General features: G+C 41.4%; 3 protein-coding genes across 8 annotated transcripts in view; 2 read left to right on the top strand and 1 right to left on the bottom strand.

Annotated features, from left to right (window-relative positions):
- Window positions 1–20,655, bottom strand: part of prxl2b (peroxiredoxin like 2B) — a 260,615-nt gene that overhangs the window by 229,678 nt on the left and 10,282 nt on the right. The gene's annotated exons all lie outside the window — the stretch shown is intronic.
- park7 (parkinson protein 7) lies at window positions 286–7,894 on the top strand. Its single transcript, XM_052075739.1, has 6 exons — window positions 286–483; window positions 961–1,062; window positions 1,145–1,204; window positions 2,627–2,696; window positions 4,660–4,746; window positions 6,388–7,894. The coding sequence occupies exons 1-6, from the start codon at window positions 394–396 to the stop codon at window positions 6,546–6,548; spliced, it is 570 nt and encodes a 189-aa protein (XP_051931699.1). The 5' UTR covers window positions 286–393; the 3' UTR covers window positions 6,549–7,894.
- kcnab2a (potassium voltage-gated channel subfamily A regulatory beta subunit 2a) overlaps window positions 9,109–20,655 on the top strand; it is a 68,350-nt gene continuing 56,803 nt past the window's right edge. Inside the window, exons 1-3 of one of the 6 annotated variants that reach the window (XM_052075720.1) lie at window positions 9,148–9,241; window positions 9,542–9,896; window positions 10,017–10,071. The gene's annotated coding sequence lies outside the window, so the exon portion shown is untranslated. Of the gene's footprint in view, window positions 9,242–9,541; window positions 10,072–17,965; window positions 18,285–18,510; window positions 18,657–20,655 lie in introns of those variants that run through there. The other 5 variants (XM_052075724.1, XM_052075721.1, XM_052075719.1 and 2 more) reach the window with 5 other exon arrangements.

Below are 20,655 nucleotides of genomic sequence, written 5' to 3' on the forward strand. Positions count from 1 at the left end.
CATATTTATGACTTTTGATTTTTACTCATTAGTAGTCTTTTTCATAACCAGATTTACAAAGCAAACTTTATTTTAACCGAGCACACAAAATGAATGAACGCTCATCTCGTATCCCAACAAACATTATAGAAGAATTTGCTTAAATGACAACAAAACAACGTGTCCGTTTTTACGATAATTTTTGTGTACAATTTGGAAGTAAAACGAGATGCACTTGGTTCCGAGTAGACTCAATTCACATTGGTAAGAAGTTAACAAAGGTCACATCGCGGCCGCAGTCGGAGGATAGAGTGGAATAAACTGGCAACCCAGTCCAACTTCACTGCTCACTGAAATTAGCTTCCTTCTCTCGCGTCATTTTTTTGTTGCACCTGTCGAGCTCGAAACTCAGTCATGGCCGGAAAGAGAGCCTTAGTTATCCTGTCCAAGGGTGCGGAGGAGATGGAGACAGTTATCCCGGTGGACATCATGCGAAGAGCCGGGGTTTGTAACTTTGTCCTTGGGATACTTTGATTTTTAGCGGTTAGCAAGCTAACGCTCGCATTCTGGAAGTTCTTGCAGCAGTTATACAGTGACTCCACTTGTCACAACGAAGCATACAGTGCACCGATTGAAACGTTTTATCGCGTGTATCTCTGCAAAGTGTATATTTTATGTGCAAGTGGCAGTTTATAGTGTCGAGCACTTGTTTTAATCCTGTACTATTAGTACGACGGAAACCCGAAACTGTCAAAGGTGAACGATACGCTGGAGTCCTTTTACGACTGTAAAAATAAATCTGTTACCATTATAGTAACACTGCCACGAAGCCACTGTATGCTATGCACTGTAACAATGCCATGACCACATACTGTAGTGTCATTGGCCAAAACTTCATGTGCGCTGAATAATGTAATATTAAAAACGTGAAGTGAGGGTAATATGATGCCAATTGATGATGTTTGCACAATACCATTACAGATTACAGTGACGGTGGCAGGGCTGACGGGTAAAGAGCCGGTGCAGTGCAGCAGAAATGTCATGATCTGTCCCGATGCAAGCTTGGAGGATGCAAGAACAACGGTTGGACTGAGCGGGTTCCTGGAAGTTAAACTATGTAAAGACTTTGAACCCCTGTTGAGTTCTTGTGTGATGTCTATCTCAGGGCCCCTTTGATGTGGTGCTTCTTCCCGGGGGAATGCCAGGTGCGCAAAACCTGGCGCAGGTGAGAAATCCGCAGAACGCAATTCATATTCGGTGACTTTTGCAATATCTTGAGAACATCTAGTAAAATCTGACTTTTGAAATCTTTGGCTCCAAAAGAGATTCTAATAAAATCAATGAGAAATATTCAGCTCTTTGTCAACAATGGAATCTCTATTTGAAAATTGTGCTCCATTCATAAAGTTGCCCAAAACTTGCCTCACATCATATGAAAGGTCAGCAAATCTCGCCAGACTTTTAGCTCAGTGACCATCAAAGGATCAATTCTGCGTGAACATTTTATGGGGGCTTTTTGATGTCTGTGGGGTTTTTTTTCTCAAAAGAAGCGGCATCAATATCAAATTAAAAACTACCGGTAAATAAAAATAGGCGTTGAGGAGTTCCCAAATTCTTGGGTAAGAAGTACAGTACATTACAATACATTTTAATTTACATCACACTGTCACAACAGCTGCAGCTGTAACAAGCACTAACAAGTACTGCAAGCTGAAAATGTGCATTGTGCAAAAAATACCGCCAGCCAGTGACTAATGAAATTTACAAACACAGCAACAACACAATAAAATAATTGGGGGAGTGGGCGAGGGGAGGTAATTATAAACATGTTTCTTCTACTTTGTTTTATTTTTCTCCCTTTGTTTTTTTTTGGGGGGGGGCATTTTGTTGTGGATCATGTATATGGGGGGTTTTGGGAGGTCATCTATTTATTTTGTAGAATGTTTTTGCAAAACAACTCACCCTCAACGTGCTGATGGAAAAATTATGGCCCACTCCATCATTTAAGTTGCCTAGCCCTGGTCTAGCATATTCAGACAACATGTACATGAATACACCCCATAGCACATATACAGTGAACAATGAACACCCTCATTAAAACATTAAACATTAAAACCCATGTTACATGATTGTATTTAGTTACTTTATTTCACACAAACACTTTCACTTAAGACTCATTAATAGTATGAGGTAGCAAACCAGCACACGATAAAAAATGTTCAGGAAAACAGGCAATTGTAATTTTAGAGTAGACTACAGGAAACTGCATTAGGAGAGAAGCCAAGGCATACTTTTACTTTTCCCGGTTGCCGGCAAACAGAAGAAATGCAAGACCATATGCAGACCAAAAAATAACCATTATCAGTGAATTTAAACCTAACAACAACATCAAGGATCCACCAGCTGGTGCCAAAGTAATAAGATAAGGTAAGAAAACCTTTTATTAGTCTCGCGATGGAGAAATTCCCAATTCACAGCAGCTCAAAAGCAGTGATTTTCAAAGAATAAGTCAGCATAGGTTCACCCTACAAAAAATGCAAATATGCAAATTCACAAATGTCGAAGTCACAGCACAGTGTGTTCTGCCTGTGATTCACCGTGCATCTGCTTTCTTCGCTGTCTCATTCTCTCTCTCTTTCTCTTGCAGTCTCCTGTCGTGAGCGAGGTGCTGAAGGACCAAGATGGCAGGAAAGGCCTCATTGCGGCCATCTGTGCAGGTGCAGTCAACAATAAACAGACAAACAGTTCGCTGGTACAAACATGGCCCCGCCAGTTTGTTGCAATGTTAAAAGTCCTTACGAAATTCGCTGGTTTGATGACCAAATTAGCTGCATAACTCATGGATCAAATTAAATCAAATAGTCTATCATTGTAGGCTATGTTCTGGTGTTGGACTGCAACCCCAATTCCAATGAAATCGGGGTGTTGTGTTAAACCGGAATAAAAACAGAAGAGAATGATTTGCAAATCATGCTCAGTAACTGTGCTCATCTCAAATCCAAAGTGACGCAGCACCTCAATCAAGAGGTATCCGTTAGTCATTGCAGGAGTTTACAAAACTAAAATTCAAACCCAATTTCATGACAAAAAATGTACAGAAAAATGAATTACTTTACAAATATGTTCGTCTGTGGCAGGAAATGATTTGATTCCAAATGACAAATATGAACATCTCCGGCAGCGAATGACTTGAAAAATGTTACGCTTTATGAAAACTATGATCTTCATTTTGCTTGTAAATGGCACTTTATGGCTAAATCTACCTTTCAAAAGTCTTAACATAATATAAACATTTGGATAATTTACAAGTAATTAAATAAAACATTCTAAAGTATTTAAAAAAAAAACCTTAAGAGTGTTAGCGGGTGAACAAGTTTCAATTACGCACTGTGCATGATGTGGCTTTGGCTAGTACAGTTTCGTATTTAGGCAGCATCAGGCACTTGGACTATCAGTGTGAATTCAGCCTATTTAAATGCTCCTGTAATGGCTTCCTTAAATACAAAGACACTCAAAGGACATTATGATTAGGGACTCCAGCGACCAATATGGCAAAGTAGATTGAAGAATGTCCTAGAAAATAGCCGTAACACTCACAGGAACTGACTGTATAATGAAGCTGCCAGTAAGAAGGTCCCATGCCAGAATGTATTCCTGACTGAAAATACTTTTTATTTTTTATTTTTTTAAACTGGGTGACCGTTGATGTTTGCATGCAAAAAAAAAATAATAATAATAATAAATTGCATATGTGTGCGATCAATCTAATGGTAAGCACTTATATCTGTCTGCCTTCCGTCCTTTTGGGCGGTAGGATTAGCCGTAACAAGATTTTTTTGCAGTCTGCAGTCCTGCCTGGAGAAAGTGTAATAATTAGACTGCATGGGATGGCCGCCAAGGGGCATAATCAATAACTTTCTATTTATTAACAGTTTTTCGATGAGCTCACTGCAGTGCTTGGCCTTTGCCGACGGTAATGCAGCAGCATTCACTGTCTTCTGCCACCGCCTCGCCCCCTTTTTCATATACGCACACACACACACACGCACACACATATGTGTGTGTGTGTATATATATATATATGTATATATATATATATATATATATATATATCATTGTGGTACATTGTGTAAAGTGGCTGAATTTCTTAAAACTTACCGATGTCCTATTGCTGATGACTTGAGAATGGAAAAAGGTAGAATCAAACTTTTTCTCGTGAAAGAAGAGTCTTATTTCATTTGGTGGATTTAATGTAAAAATAATCATAGAATACTATCTGCGGGTTTTGAAAAATCGGTCAAAATGCTCTAAAATGGCTGGCATTCTCGGGTTCTGATCAGTGCTAGTGACTGGCATTGAATAAGTGAAAAGGCTTCACGAGCCTGGAATAGATTGCCTACGGTATTTCTAGTGGGTAATATTGTTTTGAAATTGGAAGCATTTTCGAAGTCAGTCAGTGTCACGGATTGGATTGTGTTTGATTTGGAGGTTAGACTGTATTTGACTTTGGCAATCAGTACTTTCTGCTTCTATGCCGTTTGCCTTGCCCGCAAAGCTTGTATCCAAATGGCATTAGGATGAAGCACTGGAGCGATGCACATAACACAAATGGCTGATGAGTCATTTTATGTAACAGAACATTAATAAACCCTAACGGCTTCTCTTCCCCTCCCATCGCAGGTCCCACAGCTCTTTTGGCTCATGGCATCGGCTACGGCAGCACTGTGACCACACATCCGGCCATGAAAGACAAAATGATGGCTGGAGGTGAGATCATAATCAACAACCCTAATTCCAAATGCTAAGAAAACGAGCAGCTCGTGATGTTCATATTTTGCTGCAGAAAGTCATGCCCTACTCCACAAAACTGGAAAAGGGGAAAATGTCATTATACCATCGAAGGGGCAAGTCGATTAGCAAGGTGTCATGACCTGACAACAATGACAGCACCTACAAAAATGTATTACGGCCACTTTTTCCGCTCATAATCACACCATGGGACAATGTAGAGTGTTCAATTAAGCGAACATGTATCTATTTTATCAGAGAGGACAGGCAGCAAGAAAACGGTGTCCTGTTGTCGAGTTCAGACTGTGAAGCATAAAATATGCAGGGTCCATACTGAGGGTGTTTTTATTATTTGTAACCATATCTTCTCAAATATTACAATAAGTGATATTGGCAAACCTGCTCAACCGTGCACACAGGAGTTGTTTAGTCACCGTTATGATTACAAGCTTGGCACAAATAGAATTGCGACTAAGTACTAGTTTGGCTAATAGAATGTCAAATGCTGTTCAAGCTACCGGTAAGTAAATACCCTGCTGTGGAACAAGGTAATCAGAGATTATACAAACTGTACTGTATCTGTACTGATTGGTTATACTAGATACCGCTTAGTCTGCCCTTGGTGGTAATTGATGTGGAGCTTCTTTGCGGTATTCTATAAAACAGGAGTCTTGCACTCAATTTATGTGGCGGGGTCGCTGGAGATAGTCTGTGTTTGACCTGGGCTTCATCAAATATTCCATGGACAGCGTGAATGTGACGTGGAGCAAAAGATAGGCCATTAAGGATGGAGAATCTGATGAAATTCCCAAGAGTTCCCAGCAAAATTAATCTGGGGAATTTGGGAATAGTATGCATAATGTTTTTTTTTGTATATGTATTAAAAGACATAATGCAAAATAAAGCATGACATTTCAACAGATTTATTTCTAAGTACAACTTAGTATATATATACCAGTATATATAAGATTAAGATTACCTTTATTAGTCTCGCAATGGAGAAATTCCAGATTCACAGCAGCAAAGTTATGAAAGGAAGAAGCAGAACAACAAAAAAATATTTTTTTTGATTGAACGATCAGTTATTTCATTGAAGAAGAGAAACATCTTGAATTGCAAATTACTTATCAATGGGCACTTGCATGAAAATCAGGATTTTTTTGAGGAGAAATTATATTCCCCAACTTTTTTTTTTCTCAAGTTATCGATACTCATTCACTATCAACCCTTCCAGTGATTTGTTGGTGGTAAATAAGAGCCAAACTTGAGTTGTGTAAACCTCTAGTTTATTCACACAAATACCCATAAATAGCTGGCAGTTCCCATGTAAAGTTCCCAATTTTGCTATTTCCCGTACTTTCACAAAGCGATCCTCAATGCAGCAAAGTAATAGATAATGATCTTTAAAAAACAGCAGGTGGCACTGTCATACAGCAAGACACTGTGAATCACTCAGAGATGAAAGCAGTTGCTGAATTTTGACAGAACACACGAGTAAGAAACTAGGTCAGTTGCATTGGCCTGTGCCCATCTTTTCAGTGTGGTGGTCTCAGCCTGTTGCACGAGTTTCTCCCTTCCCTTCATCCTCATCCTAAGTATTTCCCTTTTGTCTGTTTTTAGATCACTATAAATATTCCGAGGCTCGAGTGCAGAAGGACGGCCATTACATCACCAGTCGTGGGCCCGGAACCAGTTTTGAATTTGCCCTGGCGATCGTAGAGGAGCTTCTGGGGGCTGAGATTGCCGCTCAAGTCAAGGCTCCGCTCATTATGAAAGAGTGACTGTAGACAGACGCTTCACCTCCACTCACAGACCACAACTTCTAGGCACACCCGCGCAATCTGGTACATGCGCTGTCATAAAATTGTGACCTTTGCAGCTGCTTTCGTCGAGCCATTTTCTATACTGCTTAACATGTTCAGGGTCACTGGAAGCTGGAGTCTGTCCATGCAAACATCAGACGAAAGGCAGACTACAACCTGGACTGGCTTACAGTCAGACATCATATGGTACATATCGTAACCATTCACACTCACATTCACGGCAACACTTAGTGAGATCTTAATTCATGCTGCCTGCATTGAAGTCAAGCAAATAAAATACATCATCGGTTAAAAGATAGACGAATGTTTGATTCAAATTTGAATCAGAGGTCTTTATTTGACAATTGTTTTTATTGATTTTTTTTTGTTTTGTTTTGTTTTGTGGTTGCACTTTAACCCCCATGCCCCCACAGCTAATTTAGGTAACAGAGAGATGACAGACCGCTCTTAGTTTGATGCAGTGCAGTTGTACACACACTGCAAACTACAACTGCAAGAAGTGAATCGATACTGTATATTTGTAAAGGCAATTTTTTTGCATTGGTGGTTCTCTTTCATTCCGGTCTGAAGACTCTTGTACAGTCATCCTTCGCCCAGTCATGGTGCACTATTCACCTTTTTCACCTTATCCCAGCACTGTATTTGCATTTTGGTATGCTTTCTGACTCACCCATAAATGCCACAAGATGCCGCCAAAGCGCTAGTTAAAACGGAATCAATCTCTTGGAAATATTTTAAAGTAATACATATTGCCGAGAAACAAGCCTTCTATTTGGGGAGGATCTTAGCCTGGGTTGTTCCTGTAAGTTACAGAGAGTTTTTGAATTGTATTCATGTAGATGCGCTCTTCTGGGTCATGCTTTCAAAATCAAATCTGTCCGCCTTTTATTTTTTTAAGGGCAATGTAAGTGGAGTTTGAAATCATGTTACACTGTTTTAATATCATAGCTTTTGGTCAATTTAATAACAGATTTCAAGGGGGATGTCAGTTACAGCATTTGCGATTCATGGGGGATTACTCTATGACCATACTGTAGAGAAATTGTTTAAGAAGCTCGTAGTTACTTCTTATCATTTCAGCATTTTCTAAATTTGTTTAGTACAGCTGTTGGAGGACTTCATAAAAACTGAAATTGTCCCTAAGGGGAAAAAAATGTCCAGATTTAATAATATAGTCTGTGAGAGAAGAGTGCTCCTCCTTGAAACCAACCTTGATTGCCCTTTCATTGTAAACTATAATATGCCTAATCATTGCACAGAACAGCACTTCTGAATAACCTTCAATAAAATCAGGGTTACAGCAATTTGTGCCACGTTGATGTTTTAGGGGGGGAGGGGGTGGATCAATGCACAATGCATTTTTTTGGAATGTGGGAGGAAACCAGAGTACCCAGAGAAAACCCACGCAGGCATGGGGGCAGAACATGCAAACTTCATACAGGAAGGCCGCAGATGGAATTCGAACAGCGCACCTCTGCACTGTGAGACTGGCCGGAGTGCCGCCCCAAAATATTCATATACAATCAATTTTAAATTAAACATTCCAAGCCCATATTTTATATCTCCTGTCATTTCACAACATTCCAAGACTAATTGCAAGGAAAATGACACAGATGGAAAGACCAATAGGAGGATGACTAGGCTGGGGTGGATGCTAATATGTTGACAACATTGATCATGTGAAATTGCACACCTAATTCAATTAAACACACTTCAAGCAGTTGAGGGTTTTAATCATATGAAACACGGCTAGGGAAGCGGTCCTCCTTCAAATCTTGTCCTGGTTGGTCGATACAAAACCCTCCTCATCAGCAGCGACAACCACGTCACTAAAACCTTTATAGCTGTCTAGAGGAAGAGAAAAGAAGTGAGCCTGACTCAGAGCACAAATTACATCATCAAACCAATTGCTCTGACCATGGGTCGACCAAAGGTAAATCATCTAATCTATTTTTCTAATGAAAAGTGGACCGTTGACCCGGATGAATCATTATAATAGTTAAGGGGGAAGTCGACCCATACATTTTCTTTGCAAGAATATGTGAAAAGTGGTAAAATGGGCACCTCCTGAGAGGGTTAAAAACGAATGGTTATTGCTGCTTAAATCATATCCCACAAACGAATACAAATCAGAATGCCATGTTTAGACTAGTGATGGCACATAGAACATATTGTGAAGAAATGTTTTGGGTTGACTTCCCCCTTTGATCACTTGTTTTTCTTGAAAACAAAAATACGAAAAATTTGTCAGGTTTTCAAAACAGTCTCCCACTTATTTCTTCACGTTTTGTTGAGCAACCTTAAAGCTATTGCCCTCTGCACAATGGAGGTCACCGCGTCTTGAGTTGTGAATAGCCTGCATTGGCACACTGGCTGTCGACGCCTAAATATAGGCTGCAGAATGCAACGTATTGTGGGGCGCCACTGAGAAACGCGGGAAGTGGAATCCAAATAGACTGACGTGTAGCCTGCCCAATGGTGAGCCTCGCTGCGGCTGCAGTTGTTCTCGTAACGGCCAATGACTGCTCGCCCGCAGCCTTAATGGGCGGGGCTCTTCACAGCGCGTGGTAGTTGTGTCAAGAGAGCGACGCAAACCAGACGCTCCTCCTCACCGGGAGCAGAAAGACATAAAGGGAGCAATTTCGCCAAAGGTAAACACATTTTACTATTTGCTTCTGTGCGTTGGGCGTATTCACGTTCTGTATGTGCTGTATGGTTTTGCTCCGTTTTAACACCGTCTGGGTTATACGCTCGAATTTACGTCGCGTTAATCACGGCAGGCGAAACGGTCGTGGCACTGCTCGCCCAACTGTAAACAAGTAACACGCGTGTTGTAGCCATTGAAACAACCACTGTTGGTCATTGAACCATTTTTGTTCCACCGTTCCGTGACTATCGTACCGTGTGGTTTCAAGCAGCCCCATCGTCATGGTTTGGCATCCTCTGCTCAGATCAGATGTGGGCAGACGGAGCGTAAACGGGAAGCCCGAGGTGGCGTCCACGTCCGTGAAACTAAAGGCACTCACGACGTGATGCCCCCTCCCCGTTCGCCGTGTATTACCCCGGGGAGAGTTGTCGTGCAGATGCGAGCTGACACGGAGACTTCAGCTCCGGGAGGTGTCCGTTCTCCGGACTGCAGAGAGGCCAGGTGATCGGTTCAAACGTCACCTTGACAACAGGACAACGCGCAGTCCACGTTGCGCACCAAAGCATCATTGCAGAAAATCTCCAGTGTTCAATAAAATCGGGGGTTACCTGCACATGACGAATGGTGGTTCATGGTGTGGCAAAGAAGTTCCAGGACTGGTAAAATACATTTTAAATCCAAAATACATTTTAAATCCAAAGTACACGTATCCCCTAGTAGTCTAATGAGTTTTACCAGTGCTCTAACCTGGAAGTCTCCTTATATTGGATCCTCCGCAGTTGCATTGTCGGCAATCTTGATGTCGGCCATATGGCAAGCCTTAACGGTTACAAGGTAAGTTTTGACAAACCAAATTACATTTCTAGATAACAATGTCTTGACAGAGTGGATGATACCCCTGCACCGAAGAATATCAGCAACATGACTATGACTTTGAACTTTTGACTGTCTTGCTTGCTTCATCGTCGGTGACTTCAGGCTCTTCCATTGAAAGCTCTGGCATCTGGTCTGCTGGGCCTCCTTGAACATATGATGCATCACTGCATGGTGATGAGTCTCCAAAGAAGTCTGCCCTCATTGGTCCATCATTACTCACTCTGGTCATTGCTTGATCGAACAAATATATGTGCCATATATACTGTAGAGGAGTACAGTGCTTAGGTCACAGTTATATATTATTTTTCAAATGTTGACTGTGATGGGGGAAAATGTTTTTAATTTCAAATACGTACCTTTGACTTTCCAAATGATGAGCATGATATGCGGCCTTGTCTCACATAAACTGCTTCTGTTAGCATTGCAGTGCCACCATCTTCTCTTACTGTGCACGTAGCAAGCAGGAATAAGACAGATTTTTTTTTTTTTTAAAGACATCACTCACAGTGAAACTCGCAATTATTCTCTTGCGGGTTGAGTTGCTGGAAACCACCTTCGTCACTATGAGGAGAGTTTCACTGAGGCATTGAACTGTATTTGCTCAGATCTTATTGTACATAAGGTAAATTGCTTGGAACGGAGATCGAACGGCAATTGTAAATTACATTTGAACAGATAAGTTAAAAATAGTACGCCTGAATTTCTCCACCAGATCTGTTCATATGATCATTACAGGAATGGCTAGTTCATTATTTTTCTTGCGCGGGTAAATACAATACAATGCATGCTGATTTATATAGCGCTTTCACAACAGTGGCAGCTGTAACAAAGCGCTTAACAAAACAGTTAACATAAAGTAAAATAAATAAACACAACACATAACATAAAACGCGGACAGTCGTGCAGTCCTAACCACTTTTCCGTCACACGCTTTGTTGTTTGAAGCAGTTGTTTAAATGCCACGAATGTACTCGTTTGACGGTGAAATTGACTGCAGAGATAAAATAAACAACTGAGATTTGTGCTGTTGTTGCTGTGTAAATGTATTTTGAGTGGTGAAAAATAGCAATTATGACAGACTGCCGTAATGAAGGCCTTATTTCATTGATCTGCTTGTGTCTTTTCAGCAAAACTGGTGAAGTAGGATATTGCCATAGTTAGATAGTGCTGACTGACGTCATCCAATTATGTACAAAATGCTTGTCGGTGGACAGCGACAATGGCCTTGAACACAACAGGCCCAGCTGTGTGCCCTATGAGGGAGCTGTGCCCCATATCGACAAAAAATAGAATACTAGTTTTCAGTTGGATATTTGTTGCACACAACATGTTAGAATTATTCTGCTTGAGCAGCTGTGCAGGGAAGAGCTTGGAGGCATGACTCCCTATTTCTTGATGGGGCGTGCACGGTGGGGGTGGGGGTGTAAAAGTCGCAATGACTGAGTCATGGCTTTAGCTAATGATGCAATTAGAACAGCACTTGGTGTTTCCTGATGAGATCCGCTACTTTCGTAGGCCCGCACACGAGGAAGCCGGGGCTCGCTGCATTCAGCGGACGCATTTCAAAAGGCAATTGGCAGTTTGCAAGCAAATGTTATTTCATCAAACGTCGACATTTTTATTGTCATCCGTCGCAAATTGGTTACTGACATTTTAGCGCCTTGCCGTTCTCGCAAAAGGGTCATGAACTCATCACTCGAGACGATGCATCATCTCAGACCATGTGGCTTGTCACCCAGCGGACGTTTTGAGGGTATTTCACAACTGCTTTTATTTATGGCTTGTTGGTGGTGGACATTGTTTCACTTGCTTAGATGACAAACTATTTGAGATTGGTTCCAGCCAATTCGTGCCCTCAGTTTTTACCTTAATTGCGTCAAGGCCTACAGATTTGGTACATAGATAGGATTTGAGTATTTAGCATTGAATTGTGCCCATTGTGACCTTTCAGTTTTCTCGCCACCGTCCTGTAAAACTAAAAGCTCATAATAGACACATTTACAATTGCAAGTAGGGTTTCGTAGGGTTAGCTGACATCATTTTGCTCTTTGTGAGCCACTGCACGACTTCCAAAACAAAAATAAGGAAACTCCCAACAGAGGTCTCCTACCCGACTCCCTACAAACATACATGGGAGAAAATGTTGAAAACAAAATGGGTGCCACCCAAACAGCTACCTCAAATTACTTTTTTAACGAATACAGCGTACAATTATCGTACTTATAGGCCCCAGATTGGTGACCCATGCCCCAGGCATTACTGCTGTCTAGGACAGTGTTTCTCAACCTTTTTGGAGCCAAGGCACATATTGCACATTGGAAAAAATTTAATGGCACACCACGAGGCAAAACGATTCACAAAAGGTAAGGTGTGTGCAAGTTTATTATGTAGGTTCAGTCATTTAGTGGAAGAGTATTTCATTGTTTTGCCTGTCATTGTGCGTGGTTTATATCGATAAATTAACAAAAAAAAATGTGAACTAGAAAATACTACACATTTTTGTCTACGTAATTGACTGGATAATTTTCCGCGATACACCCGATGCTGTCTCACGGCACACTAATGTGCCACGACACACTCGTTGAAAATCACTGGTCTCGGATATTAAAATCACACACTTGCGATCTATATTTTACAGTATTTCGGAAACAATTTATGCTTGAGCTATTTTAGGTGTTTAAATATGTTTAAGAAAAGTGATTTGTTTTAGTTGAAATGTGCCTAGTGTGGGAGAGGTGAAACCACACAAAAAATAAATGTCTCTTTTTTGCAGTTGTCACTAATTGCAAGTAGATCGATTCTTAAAAAAATAATGTGGGTTCGCTTTGTACTCAAATCTGCCCATCCTTCATACCGACAGTGGAAAAAGTGCTCTGATTTTATGTATTTCCAGTGACCTGAGCAAAATGGAACCTTCTTGCTATGTTTAGGCAAGACCACAAGCACCCATCGAAGCAGGCTAATGCAAATTGTTTTGGCAGTTTGAGATGTGATAAAAAAAAAAACACACTGAACGTGTCCTCCATATTGTCTCTGCCCATGGAGTTTTGTTCTCCCCCCCCCCCCCCCCCCAATAACCCAAACTGCATACCAGTAGCACCTATACTTCATCATTTTATTAGATGCAGTTGCAATACAAAGTAAGTGAACCCTTTGGAATTACCTGAAAATCTACATAAATTGGTCATAAAATGTGTTCTGAAACGATGAACTTTGGTTGGTTTGGTGTATGGATTGTTATCGAAACATTGCCAAGTCCATCCGATTGCAGAGGGTCCTCAGTCTACTGTGATGCCGACTAAGGCTGGGTAATTGTGGGTGCATTTCTCTGCTTAAAATTCACATTCCACAAACGCTAAATTAACCAGAATGGCCGCATAGAACGTATTGTGAAGAAAATGTTTGGACTTCCCCTTTAACTTCTTTGATTTGCCTTTGAGAAGATTTCCTGTTTTTTTAATTAAATGATATTTAATGGTGATTTTCATGTTGGCTTCTCTCCATTAGTGTGCAGAACGACGTGATGTGTTTCCAAATTGCCGGCATGTGAAAGTATTCTGAAAAAAAGTGGTCAAATAACGTATCAATGTGCCGAGATGGACAGGCATTGAGGGGAGATGACAGTTTTGAGTAGATTTGTGGTAGTTAATAAATGCTCTGTTTTGAAAGCAATAAATAATCCGCTTTATTCATCCTGATTTCAATATCCAAATAATTGTATCGCCTTTTTCCCCCAATCATTGTCTAGCCTGTGTACCGATAAGCTCCCTATACTCTTGCTGTTCTAGAAGACCATCAACCATAATTTTTGCGGCAAACCCTGCATCCATTTCAGAGGTTTGACTATTTTCCTTAAGAATTTTCCACACTGCATGGTGCAGTAGAGGCTCTTTAAATTTCAACTTTGCAGCAGTTGTCATGTGTGATCTGCAGGCAGCGATTCTATGTGCTCTGCTCATGGCGTGTACCATAACAAATGGTGGTTCATCTATCAATCATACTTAAGGCAAGGAGGTAGCTTTTTGTGGTGTCATTTTTTTTATTTATTCAAAGTGGGCAACTCAACCAGTAATTCATTGCTTGTTGGAGAATCAATCGGTATTCTATTTTTATTTGTACATTTTGAGTAGATTTTTCGTGTCCAAGATCATCAGAATGTTTAAACTGTCACTTGAAACATTGGCAGTAGAGTCACTGAAGGCTTCATGATGGCGAGAGTTTGACCCTGGAACTTGCCCTTTTTCCACGTAACCGAATCTGCACTGATAGTGATCCTGCAGATCAGAGCGTCCTGAATTGTGTGCGTATTTCTATCCCCCTCGTGACCTTGATCAACCTTCGGACACAAAACCATAAAAGAGTTTCCTGAAAAACACATTTATAATTAAAATAACAATTCGGTCATTTTTAGTAGTCCGGAGGACCACAACTGGATATTCGGGCATGTTCATTTTTACTTAAGCATCTTTGTGCCGAGTCACGGTGACGACGTCATCCAGCAAACCGTCTCAATATCCCCTTTGAATGTGTACCGTAGTTGCGAGGGACTATTTTGGACGATTCATTGTTTCAAAATAAACAATGGTTATTACAGACGAAATTGCTTACCATAATAGAAAGCAATTGGATATCAAACTTGATTATGCTGAATGAGTTTGTCGTACAAAAAAGTCTGCCTGTATTAATTACTCTGTTCATGTGTTTTCTCACCCGGGAATGATGAGTCACCACGCTGCGGGCTGTTTTAACTCTGATAAACTTCAGGGAAGTGACTCTAAATCACGCACACCATTCAAATGAATATTATTGGTGGATTTTGTTCCTCTTAAAACACCCAACATACATCTGTAAAAGACAAAAGTGAATGAGAGAGGTTTTGTGGTCATTGGGTTCTAGCTTTTGTAAGTGTCTTTCCTTCTACGCACAAATCCACTTCTCTTATTGATAATGGCAAAGAGAACTAACGTTCAACTGTCTGGTGATATCTTGTTCGAGTTGATGCTGATACGGCTTGTTTCCAGAAAAAAGCAGTTCTTTGGACGCAAGGGCAGAAACATGAGTGTTGAGGGCAAATGTGTCAAGCCCGTTCCCGCAGGAATTCTCTTTTTTTTCTTTCTTTCTTTCTTTTTTGTACAAATCAGCAATACACAGGAACTGCAGGTGCAGTCATTCCGGACGTTGCTGGAAAATAAAACTCCTCGCTAACATGGTGCTTAGCATTTTGTACAATTTCCAAATGAAGCATCCTTGAAAATTATATGTTGCATTTTAGAGGGAAAGTGTTGTTTGAGAACTAAAACAACATGCCATGGCGAACAATCAGAAGTAGGGATGCAACGATAGTATTAAAACCAAAAATCGCAAAACAGTACTTGGAAGATACAAACTTATTGTGTTTTTCTTAAATCACGATACAACCCTTCCAATTCTCAGAATTTTAGGCTTCAATCAAATACAGCCTTTTATGCTAACAGTGCTACCAAACTTAACTCATTCAATCCCAATGACATATAAATACGTCTTGAAAACCCGCTGCGGCTCCTTACCCATGACGTATTTATACGTAATTTGCTTTTTCTTTTTGCGCCATAGTGTGCAGACGGGTGTTACGCAGCCTCAAAGGATCAGGCTTGTCTGCATTGTCAATCGTTTAAAATCTGTCCAGCAGGTGGCTGCGTGTGAAGGGATCAGTCAGGATCACCATGCAGAGTAAGCAGTGGAGGGGAATGGATGCATGGGCGGAGTTGTGTCCGGTGGAGTAGCGTGTCGTTCGTAGAGGGTGCATTCGAACCACAGTGCTGATGGAGAAATCAAAACAATTAACCCATGAGGATTGCTTTTGGGGAAGAAAATCTTCCACTATGACTCGGGAGAGGATTTTTTGAAAGTATCAGGATGCTTTCGTCTGCCCAAAACATAAGAAGCAGCCCTCAAAAGAGGCTCCGTGTGCATGAACATCGTCTGCCTCATGCAAACGCCACATCGCAGCGAAAGTGCCTTCGCAAAAAGCAAGCGAAGTGAAACCAGAATGCGCTGTAAGACAGGTTGTATCGTGAGTAGGAGAGGAGGAATCATGGCAATTGTGACGAATAATCCTCAGATTGAGGACCCCCTAAATGTATTTAAATTAGCAGTATGGGAGCATTTCGTCTACTTGGTTGCCATCAGAGATGCAAGTTGTGTAGTTGACCAAACCCAGGCTATTCGCTGTAAGTGCTACAAAAGGTTTCTCTAAGTCACGTTCAAAACATTTAACATGAGAATGCACCTTCAAGGACAAAAAATGACGTATTGAACTGTGCATCAGAAATCGAGATACAAATGAAATCTTAACTTTGGTGTATCGTTGCAGCCTTAATTAGAACCAATCACTATATACGGTCGATGGACTTGAACAATGCTGCTCCTTTAAAAGAACAAACATTGTTATCCTCCAATGGCTGAGCACCTGATGGGACCTTGGCTCCGGGCCACTCCAAAAGCCTTGTCCCGGAGCCCAACTTCCCGTTCGGCCACCTGTCCAACTCATGACTACAGCAGTCGGATCTGAAAAATCAATTAATAAACTTCCGACTCGCGCTGGGACTGCCTGTGCCATCCTTTTCCACTGAACAATGCAGTCTCATTATGTTTCCAGTATCAAACATTTTTTTTCAAGGTTCCCAAGAACTGATCCATACATTTTGCCACTGTTTCATAGAGATTCTAATCACATGGTGATGACAGTACCAGAGGGTTGGCGGGAGACATGTTGCAACTTTGGTTTTTAATCAACAGAAAACACATTAAACCACTTTTTTTCCCAACATTCCTGAACCGTACAATGACTACCTGAATGAAATGATAAAGATTGATGAGAATAGAGATGACAATGAATACTTTGAGGGTCTTGAATTCGACAGGTCTTTTGGGTTGACTTTCAGTTAACCAACTGCCCTGTTCACACAGTTGCAACCAATCCCGCAAATACAGTACCGGTACTTGAAGGGCAGTGACAATTGCTTTCTGCACAATGGGGTGGGGGAAGTAAGTCTTGGTTTTCCCTGACTGACCCCAGGCCTGTCCTTTCTCAAATTTCTCACACGGTTAACAGGCTTCTTATACGACTTCAGAAATTGGGAAATTCACGGCTTACTTTTAACATAGCTTATTCTGTCTACTTTTCTTTCATATGTAACGGCAAAATCAAGCGAGGAAAAAGTTGTCTTTGACGGACTGGGAAATGGGCTCATGCTTCAAGCTGCGCAGTTTAATTTGACACGGTATGGGTTCCATAAATGTTTATCAGGCTTGCATTTCCACCGTAAGTTTTGTAGGTGGCTATCGATGTTACTTTGACGACATAATCACATATGAATGGAACCTTTTTTTTCCTTGTCATTTGAAGCTACCCTTACCATGCTGCTCTGACTGAGACGCCAGGCGCAGGCCTCTGAAAAGTGTTTTAGTATCGATTTGCAATTCGGGGACCAAAAATGCATACAGAATTGATCCAAACCTTGCCGCTTGGTGGACATGAAATGTTTGTTCTGATATTACGCTGGTAGCACAATGCCATCAATTTGTATGAAAATGGAGATGAAAAGGGGTAAAAGAAAGACCCTCTAATAAAACGGTGCATGGTTGTTTTTCCACTGGGGGGGTTGGGGGGTGTTCATATTAGTCAACTTTGAGACACTTTGGGTGAAAGTGAATTTCGCACCACAAGCTTTTCTCTTCGCTCTCCTGCCCACTTGTTCTTCCTCAGTCAGTTTCACTGAAAGCTTACTTCAGTGCTGACTGTGCACAGGGAGGTGTGTCCGTGTGTGTGAGGAGGGAGGGGCATTTCCTCTCATGCATATGCCCTCAGCTCACATTTATTCGTGGTTCTCCTTTCGCCTCTTTCTTCCTTACTCATTGTTCCGCATGCTTGTCTTGTCACTTGTTCCCATCTTGCTCGTGTCAGATGCTCACATGCTCGTCACACTCGGGCACACAATTTCAGTCGCACGGCATCATACGCGGCGCCCGCGAGAGTTGTGTCATTCATCGTCTCATCCCACCTCCCGATCTTCTCTCCATCTCCCCGCTCATTGTTGGCGAATACTGAGCTGGTGTTCCTCCATTGCTCGAATAATTTACATTTATTCCTCGCTTTCACTCACTGCGTCAGGAATCCGCCGCAACCTGAGGTGGGTTTTTACCCCCCCCCCCCCCCCAAAGCATAATTTCTGCCTCAGAGGCTGCATACAGCCACTGTCTCTCTCTCCCTCTCTCTCTCTCTCTCTCTCTCTCTCTCTCTCTCTCTCTCTCTCTCTCTCTCTCTCTCTCTCTCTCTCTCTCTCTCTCTCTCTCTCTCTCTCTCTCTGTCTACTCATTCTATGTATCTTCCTCTTTCGTCCCTCTCTTGCTTCCTCACGTAAGTCTGTCAATGAGAGTCAGGATGCTACGGCCTGCCCGTGCTACATTTGTACACGGCAACATTTAACGCTGGTGCGCAGTAGCAAATCGGAGTGGTTCTTCTTGAGCGGTCGGGGGTGTCTCTGTGGATGTCAGTACGCTTGGTAGGGCTGCTGCATTGAAAACAGACTTTGCATACCTTATTATGCTGCTCTGTACTTGTGTCTCTCTCCATCATGTTCCGTTTTCTGAATCTCTGTCATGTTTTATGCATGTGCTACCGTTTCAATCCTCACCAGAGACTTGGCATGTAGGCCTTATTGAACCTCCAAAATAGAGAAAGAGAAAGTCCACATGTTCAAACATCTGCATTTAGGCAAGAAGGCGTGATTCCTTCTCGCCTCAGATGCCCTCCTGATACTGCTGCTGCTGCTGCAGTTTTATCTGTTGCAGTTGCCAGCAACACCCGGAAAAGAAGCCCAAACTATTCTATATGAGACGGAGAAAGATCATTTTAGACGAATGGCTTGCTGTGTTTATGTTTTGGAAAATATCAGAGGCTGATTGTCGCAGGAGCTGAAAAGTGTGTGTGTGCGTGCGTGCCCACATCTTTCCGTCCCTTGTATGTGCTATTTTACTCACGGTTTCCAGTATGCCTACTTGCACTGGATGGGTTACGATCCAAGCAAAATCCAAAGGAGAGGCCGGCAGCAAGGGTTCTGTTTGGTGCAGGAAGCTGTTGGAAGCAACTGTATTAACAAGAGGAAAATGTTACATGACTACAAAGTAGTCGAGGGTCGTCATAAGAGTTTGGGAATGGGGATAAGGTCAGGGTTAATGTTTGGCTTATGTGTTAGAGTGGGCAGATGGGATGAGGCGTAGCTAATGGGTGTCAGGGCAGTCCTGGTTTTCAAGAAAGTCTTCACCTGTATTAATTGCTCTGTTCATGCATTTTCTCAACTGGGAATGATGAGTCACTACGCTGCGGGATGTTTTTAACTCTGATAAACTTCAGGAAAGTGACTCTATATCTTACTCACCATTCTAATGAATATTATTATAGTTGGATCTAAATAATTGGCATAGAAATATATTGAATACATAGGTGCTCTTTAGTGTAATTTTGAGAACATTTATTGTGTAGATCTCAAAACACAGGACTGTATTGTTAAACTCACATTCGTAACATTATATGCATTCAATATACACTATGCATCCATTTTTTAAATTCGATTATCGTCAATACATTTCACCTTCTAGGCCACTCCTCCCGGGTGACGGACGGGATGCAATAACATTTCCTATTTAGCTTTTTGTGTCGCATTATTTTGCATTAATGATCTCTCTGGATACTTATAAAGTGCCTGCTAGTTTGCTGATCAAAGTTGGATTCGCAGATCACAACTGACGATAGACCCAATAGTAGAAAAGTGACACGATAAAACGTTAATGGATTGTCTTCGCGATATAAATATATATGTACCGTCATATGGCTCAGCTCTACTTTCAGCTGTCACTTAAATACTGGCTTGTAGCTTTGGTCCTCATATTAGTGTCCTCATTTTTTAGCTGAACTGTTTGATGGACCAAAATTTGTCTGCAACGGATTTAGGTGCGCACCAGCGTTCCAATGATAATATTTGAGCCAGTAAACGAATCACGCCAGAGACGATCAAACCTCAAGTACGAACTGATCACAGTACTTACTGTTTGTTCCCCACCATGAGTCGTCAACACAATGAAGAGCATCTCTTAGTCATTTTGAGTGACCACTTCAATGTACAAGAGGTCTCTTTTAATACAGAGGCGGCTGCACGTATACCGTGTCAGATGAAAGCATAAAATAGTTATGGATGTCCTGTATGGATGACCACAAAATGAATCAGACAGAACACAAGGATTTGTTGTTTTTAGCAATTTCCGCGTGTCTTTATCAGTGAGGTTTGTTTTGGCTTGACTCTTTCACTTTGAGGCATTGCTGCGCCCGAAACAATTCATGCATACTTTATGAATTGTATGCAGGATATTTTGCTGGGACATTTCAAATGATTTCTGCAGGGTTTAAGGCAAACTAGCACAAAGTTTTGAAAATAGCATTGTGTCAACTATAAACAGAATTATTTTTTATTTTTTTTCAATAACTAGTCATACTACCCAAAGTGT

The sequence above is a fragment of the Hippocampus zosterae genome, chromosome 9, assembly GCF_025434085.1.
Source record: "Hippocampus zosterae strain Florida chromosome 9, ASM2543408v3, whole genome shotgun sequence".
In the NCBI taxonomy this organism is placed as follows: Eukaryota; Metazoa; Chordata; class Actinopteri; order Syngnathiformes; family Syngnathidae; genus Hippocampus; species Hippocampus zosterae.

Bases quoted from the DNA above. Each gene is read 5' to 3' on its own strand.
- park7 (XM_052075739.1), top strand. From the start codon at position 394: ATGGCCGGAAAGAGAGCCTTAGTTATCCTGTCCAAGGGTGCGGAGGAG. The intron at 484-960 runs GTTTGTAACTTT...ATACCATTACAG, and splicing joins ACATCATGCGAAGAGCCGGG to ATTACAGTGACGGTGGCAGG. The intron at 1,063-1,144 runs GTTGGACTGAGC...TGTCTATCTCAG, and splicing joins TGGAGGATGCAAGAACAACG to GGCCCCTTTGATGTGGTGCT.